Source organism: Littorina saxatilis, linkage group LG13 (genome assembly GCF_037325665.1).
Source record: "Littorina saxatilis isolate snail1 linkage group LG13, US_GU_Lsax_2.0, whole genome shotgun sequence".
Classification (NCBI taxonomy): Eukaryota; Metazoa; Mollusca; class Gastropoda; order Littorinimorpha; family Littorinidae; genus Littorina; species Littorina saxatilis.
The window spans coordinates 12471212-12478711 of record NC_090257.1 but is presented as its reverse complement, the minus strand read 5'-3'; the positions used below and the strand labels follow the sequence as shown (position 1 = coordinate 12478711).

Here is a 7500-nt window from a genome sequence, read left to right as displayed (position 1 = left end):
CCCCACAGCCCCTCCCTCTCACACCAACATACCGCAGAATGCGGAGGATGTGACTGCCGAAGCCTCAGGATCTTGCTGCCGTTGAGCTGAGAGTTGAGAGACCAGACCTTCAAGCGCTTGTGGAGGTCGATGAGCGCAACCTCCTTGTCGTCTTCGCTGGGCCCGGTGAGTCCAGCTCCTACAGGCATGTGGAGCCTCTTCAGCAGCTCCGTCTGTTGGGCTGACCTCTGTTTCCCGTCTGCTGACACAGCCCCGCTGAACACCTTGATTAGGATAACAGCAACACGTGAGAGACGATGAGAAAAAAAGAAGAAAAAAAAAGGCTGTCAAAACTTTGCCATTTTGCGAAATCGGCAGCCAATTTTTGGTTTTAAAGTACTCAAATGCCTTGGGTATTGCCACTTGTAGACAGCTAGATGCTAGAATGAATGGATGTCGCAATAATCGATAAGTTGAGGCAAGTTAAGTCAAAAAGTGTAGATTTCGTGCAATTTCGGAGTTATGCTTGACACAGACTAACAAAGTCCAAACAAACCAGTGAAAAAATGAATGCAAAGGCATTGTTTTGGTGACACAAAAAGTTACGGACTGTTTGCCGTTTTTGCGAAATGGGTTTTTAGAATCTTTGACGCATTTGACGGTAAAACGCTGACGATTTCGTGAAATGGGCAGCGTTTTGCCAATACGCGGAATGGACAAAAATGTTGCCGATTCCGCGAATTAGACAGTTCCGTGAATTGGGGACGACATGTACAAATACACACCTTATCTTCATCATAGGTGCTCTTCTTGATGCTCTTCAACCGGGCAGCGTCCCCAAGGCGGATGTTGAGGAACTTCAAGAAGGCCGAGTCATTGGGAGGACACTGATAGATGTAGAGGCAGAGGCGCTGCACCAGGTACTGTTTGATGGTCTCCAGGGTCTGGACTGCGTAGCGACGCTTGAAGATGCGGTCGAACTGCTGTCTGCGTAGCTTGAGGAGCGTGACTGTGGACCGAGCGACGGCCGTTTCCAACAGCGTGTCCAGGCCTAGGATGACCTCCATGCAGCCTGCAATGCATAGTGAATCAAATGAAAATAAATCAAATCAAATCAAAATCTAAACAACAAAATGATTGTGGGTGAGGTGAACACATTTGAAAGGCAACAGAAATGTGTACTCACCAATGCAAGGACAGCACACACCAAATTCAACAAAGTCGATGTGTCATCTATGGAGGCTTCTTCAGTACCGCAAATCAAATCAAATCAAATCAAATTAACTTTATCATCTCAAATCTGAGGAATGACAGTAGTTGCGCATGAACACTGAAGACAATCGGAACCCTACAACATTATTGACATTAAAATAAATGTACCATTCGTTGAGAATGTAAGCCATCCAGCCCAGCCAATAAACCAGACAGCCAGTCACTGGGTCATCACTTAATGGTGTAGGATACCAAAACATGCATAGCTTTAGCGGTGACCGTACGAATAATGGTCTCCTGCTGTACATGTTTCTCGGAAGTCACTTCGTTCTCGAAATTCTTTGTCAGTTTCTCGGACACACGCAGGAGAAGCCACAGTATGTTTAGGTGACACCATTATTTGCATTAGGACGTCTTCACGAATTTTGTTTCGCTTTTGAAGTCAGACGGTCAAAAAGAGACGTCTTGGTTTGCTCAGTAGCCGATTTTCGGAAATAACTTCGTCGGGTTAGTATATGTTATGAAAGAGCGAATACCCTTGCGTTTCCTCTGACAAATAACTTTACACGTGTTCCCGTCTATGTCCGTCCGTGTTTCCGACATCCCCCCCCTCCCCTCGCTAGTGATTGGCCCTTCCAATGTTTGTTCGAGTAAAAAGCAAGGGCATTCACTCTTTCACAACCCATACAAACTCGACAGAGCTAAATTCGGAATTTGTCGATTGGTGTCGCTTGTCTTTAAACTGTCATTTTCTTACCCAGGTGTTCGTTTTCTCCCAGCACACATATTTGCTGTGGTCGCTGTGGGGAAAGCCTGCTGATACGGTCTTCGTGAGGCATTAGGGTCACATTTTTTGTCCTGGAAAAATAAAGACGAAATAGTTAGGCCAAACAAAAATATATGTTGGTTTAAGGTAACGTGACCAAAAAAAATAGGGTCGGTAGGTCGGCTTTTTTATTTTTTATTTTTTTTATTTCTTTTTTATTTAGTCGATTTTTAATAAGAAGGTTACTCCCCTTAGTCTCGGTATTGTTCGCAAAATGTGCCAAAAGTGTTTGTGTTTTTGAGAAATGAAAAAAAGTTTTAGGGTCGGCGGGGAAAAAAAGGGTATATATTTGTGTTTGGCTTTAGCAACGATGCGATAACTTCCATGACGACTTGTATTATGAAGAAATGGTACACTTGTTAGCACAATGTGTGAGGGAGACTTAGCAGTAAACAACATTTTCTTCAAAGAAAAAAAAGGAATTTGGAAAGAAAAAGAGAAAGAAGTAAAGGAAGAAAGGAAGGAAGGAAGAAAGGAAGGAAGGAAGAGAGAAAGAAAGAAAGAAAGAAAGAAAGAAAGAAAGAAAGAAAGAAAGAAAAAAGAAAGAAAGAAAGAAAGAAAGAAACAGAGAAAAAAAGCAACTTTAGTAATTAGATTAGGTTACAACTGTGTACGAGCACGACAAGCTTACCATGACAGTTTCTCTTCTTCCTTTCTACAATGTTATAATCTTTGGTTTAATTTGAGCAGACCAGAGCGTTTTGTGCACGTTAAGTTGAATGCATGCAAATGCGAGCGGTCAATGCTTCGATCTGTCGAGTCTTCTTCACTGTCTTTTCTTCTGTCTATCTTTCTCAATTTGTATTTGTCTCCATGCAAGCCTGCCTGACTGTATATAGATATATCTGTCTGTTTGCTTGTCAATAATTATACTTGTGTGTTTGTCTGTTTTTGTCCAACCACTGTCGCTCTGCACGTTAGATACAGGTGCAAGTTACACGAGTTAATGAATGTTATTATCTCCCTTGCGTCGAAAACACAAGCAAGGGAGATAATAAAGCTCGCAGTCGGTGCTGCGTTGTCTACCCGAGGTCAAACACTCAAGATCCAGAAACGGGTTCAAGTTACAGCCAGAGAGTAATTTATACAGTGTCACGTCTACAAAAAAACAACGTTGTACAACAACAGGGAATCCAATCCAATCAAATGCAAATCGCGTGAATTAATTCAAAGATTTGTGACCCGTAAAGAGATAATGTTTGAATATAATGGCTCGTTGACCTTCGACAAAGCGTACGACGGTTCCATGAGAGTTTAATCCTCTTGAAGAAGAAGAACACCGTATTGTCGTTTCAGTCTGAAGCTAGGGTGGAACGAATTTAAAGATTAAGATGTTCCAATTTTACGGACCTGTTTATTTTCCTCTCCCCATTGTCAGAGACGGTAAGGAGATACTCTTAGAAAATAATGACTCGAAGCGTTTTGACAAATGTAAGCTCTGGGGTGTTAAATCCTCTTGGAGACGTCTGAACTTAGGTATAGGGGTGAAACGCATTCAGAATTGGGTCTTTTAAATTTTTACAGACCTGTATATTTCTACACCTCATTGTCATAGAAGGTTTGTCTGGAAACGTCAACCAGTGGAAGCTTCGATCATTATTTAACGTACAGGCCTGTGCATTGTTAACAACAAGGTTCTTAAGTTTATCGGTATAGTTGTTGTTGTTGTTGTTGTTGTTGTTGTTGTTGTTGTTGTTGTTGTTGTTGTCATCGTATGCTCCTTTCAGAGCAGCGAGAAAATCTGTATTCGGTGTTTCTTGTTTTACAGTCAGTAGCTTTACCCGGGAGAAGTAATCGAAGAATGACTGGAGGGATTATAGACTTTCTAAATTTAGTATCAAGAAAAATGTAAACCAATAGCTCGCATGAGAGAAAAACACAGCCCAAAAAAACGAGGTAAGGAGAGAGAGAAAGGATTAACAGACCGACAGATAGACCAATTTATAGATAGATAAAGAAAAAGAGACAGAAAGCTAGGGGGAACGGAGCCGAGAATTAAGAGAGAGGGGATGGGAGGGGGTTCGGGAGAGAAAAGAGAGGGGGGGGGGGGAAGAGACACATGAGATACAGACTCACAGAGAAAGCTATAGAGAGAGTGACAGACAGAAAGACAGCCGTACGTACCGAAGGAACATAAAACACAACTTACAATGAATAATCGAATACAGAAACGCATGTATGCGCACCCAACTCGTAGTTTCTTAAGACTCACTCTGAAATCAGTACTGGGAGGAACTGCTGTATCTCCGACCATACTCGGGGATACTGTGAACTGTACTGTTTAGGCTCCAGATGAATCTCCACCTCTCCACTGAAAACAAAAACATTTCGAATGTAACAACACCAAAACTGTATGAACTGGTCATGTCGATCAAAGAGATAGGTGTGTGTTTGTGGGGAGGGGGGGGGGGGGGGGTGACAGGGTCTTCTTCCTTCGTAGGTGAGTCAGTGGGGAAGTCACTATAGGAGGGAGGGAGGGTAGGTGTGCTACGGGGACAAGATCCTCAAACAGGGCTGACAGGGTCTACTTCATCTGGAGGCGAGTCAGTCAGCGACTGAGTTAGTGAGTCCCCTTCGAATGAGTGAATCAGTGAGTGGACTTCCTCTGCAGGTGAGTAAGGGAGGGAGTCAATGAGAGAGGGAGGGATTGGTGGTTCATTGGAGAAGGTGTGCTACGGTGACAAGATCGTCAAACAGGGACAGGAGGCGGACATTAAAATAATATTCGCCAATAAAAACAGCAGCTTCTCCCTCTCTTCCTTTCTCACGCCCCCTACCTGACTCACCTGCAGATGAAGTACACTCGCTTGAATACAGGTGTCAGGAGTGGTTGGTTGAGGGAAGGATGCTACTGGGGACGTTACTCCCTTTTTGACTCCCTCAAGGGTTCATGAACCCGAAACACATAGTCGAGCACCAATCTATTCCTCCCTACCCCCTCAACCCACACACACACGAACTCATCAACCCCTCTTCCCTCCCTCCCTCCCTCCCCTCTCACTGTTTCACTGACCTGAAAATGAAGTAGACCCTGTCCGCCTCCTGTCCCTAGTTGATGAGTTTGTCCCCGTAGCACATCTTCAATGCACTAACCAATCCCTCCCTCGCTGACTTCATCCCCCCCCCATCCCTCCCTGACTCACTCACCTGCAAATGAAGCAAACTATGTCCGCCTCCTGTCCCTGTTTGACGATCTTGTCACCGTAGCACACCTTCTCCACAAATGCACTCACCCATTCCTTCCTGCATTATCTCACTTAATCACTGATACACTAACTCGACGACCTCACTGACTTAGTCACTGACTCACCTACAAATGAAGTAGACACTGTCAGCCTCCTGTTCCTGTGTGATGATCTTGCCTCCATAGCACACCTTCTCCAATGAACCACCAATCCCTCCCTCTCTCATTGACTCCCTCCCTTACTCACCTGCAGAGGAAGTCCACTCACTGATTCACTCATTCGAAGGTGACTCACTAACTCAGTCGCTGACTGACTCGCCTCCAGATGAAGTAGACCCTGTCAGCCCTGTTTGAGGATCTTGTCCCCGTAGCACACCTACCCTCCCTCCCTCCTATAGTGACTTCCCCACTGACTCACCTACGAAGGAAGAAGACCCTGTCAGCCTCCTGCTTGATGATCTGGTCTCCGTAGCCCATCTTCGCCAATAAAAACAGCAGCTTCTCCCTCTCTTCCTTTCTCACGCCCCCTACCTGACTCACCTGCAGATGAAGTACACTCGCTTGAATATTCCCTTACTCACTCCCTCACTGACCTGCAGATGAAGTAGACCCTGTCAGCCTCCTGGCCCTGTTTGATGATCTTGTCCCCGTAGCACACCTTCTCCGTGCTGAGACTGATCACCAGCTGCTTCTTCTGTCTGCCTGGCCACGTCCTGAACATGACGTTCCTCTCGATGAAGTCAGACTTGGCCTGTGTTAAAGAAAAGTGCATCAGCCACCTTTCAACCCTCACATTTATTGGGCGAATTCGACTTCGCGACGTTTACATTACGCAGGTGAATTTTCTCAGAATTGTCGAGTAAAACAAAAAAGACATCGGAGTCCACTTCAGGAAGCTGAAGTTTGGACAGGTTTGACTCTGAGTGACGCCCTACTAATAGAGTCAGAGAACCAATTAGGCATGAACTAAGCTGGGTTCCAGGGCTGATGTTCACCAGAAAGTGACCAGTTGGGTGAATCCCAACAGCTGGCTCGCATTGGTTGAAATTAAGATGTGTTTGAGATACCACCCAATCCGGCCCCACGTCTGGCTCCAATTCAGTTGGAAACTTTCTCGTGCACATCACAGGGCTTGGAATGGAATACGATGAAAAAAGAGGACTGGAAAAGTGGCTAAGCAAAGCCAAGGCTTGCCCCCCCCCCCCCCCCCCCCCCCCCTACGAGGCATATTTCTGCAATAATTTGATCTTCGTAATGTATTAATGTTCGATTATGCTTTTGGATCGTGTCATTGTGTTATTCGAATTTTGATGTTGTGCCAAAAGAAAAATTTCCATGTTGACGTAAAATGAAAACGGACATTAAAGTTTTCTTATCTTATCTTATCTTATCTTATCTTATCTTATCTTATCGTATCTATGAGATGAGAGCTTTGCTTTCTTCTCACCTTCATGTCTTCGGCCACGACGCCGTGCAGACACCTGTTGAAGAGGTCCCTGTCAATGGTCAGCAGGTCAAGGTGAGTGTTGGCGACCACGGAGGCCGTACGGATACAGTCTTGCTCCACCAGCGCCACCTCTCCGAACGTCAGGCATGATCCTGTGAGCAACACGAAATGAGACGATTGTAAATTGTGTGCGGCACAGCAAGCCATGAAATATTTTGTTTATCCTATACATTTGTATATGTATATGTATTTGCGCGTCTCTTGCTCAAAACGTCCCGCAGTCGAGGCGCCCAAATAGAAGACGCGTCTTATTGAACCTCGATCTCTTCCAAAGCCCCGTGAATACTTGAGGTCAAAGCAAAAATACGTCACTCTGGAAACTATAGCGTGACGTGTACGTTCTCAATTTTTTTTTCTCCAGGGGAAGCAGCAAGCGCAAATGTGTTCCAAGAATGACGTTTGTCTCGGTGACTCTATCATCATGAGCAGTGGAAAATTAGGTCCCTACCCGACTAGTTTGACACGACCTCATTAACATAATATACCAACGTGTGATTGTATGGTTGGTTCCGTTGCGTTATGCGATGGGTGGTCTCTCTAGTGTATGTAGGTTAAAACATTGTTCGACTTTATGATATCATACCCTTATGTAGTACCTGTGTATTTCATGACACAACATAAACCATTTGTCTGAAGACATGTGCTACCGACCGTTTTAAACAGCACACCCAAAAAATCATAATAACATAAAATAATACAAACAAAAAGTGAAATACAATTAAACAAGCCACCCTTGTATTTCCGGGATAAAATCTTATTTAAACCAAACACAATTCAATTAGATAAAAACAC

General features: G+C 44.4%; 1 protein-coding gene across 1 annotated transcript in view; it reads right to left on the bottom strand.

The window, feature by feature from the left end:
• Positions 1–7500, bottom strand: part of LOC138983623 (uncharacterized) — a 40034-nt gene that overhangs the window by 4534 nt on the left and 28000 nt on the right. The window contains exons 4-9 of the mRNA XM_070356902.1: positions 6649–6800; positions 5795–5952; positions 4230–4328; positions 1949–2049; positions 765–1051; positions 33–263 (exon numbers count right to left, since the gene is read on the bottom strand). Coding sequence (XP_070213003.1) covers positions 33–263; positions 765–1051; positions 1949–2049; positions 4230–4328; positions 5795–5952; positions 6649–6800 — 1028 coding nt within the window. The remainder of the gene's footprint in view (positions 1–32; positions 264–764; positions 1052–1948; positions 2050–4229; positions 4329–5794; positions 5953–6648; positions 6801–7500) is intronic.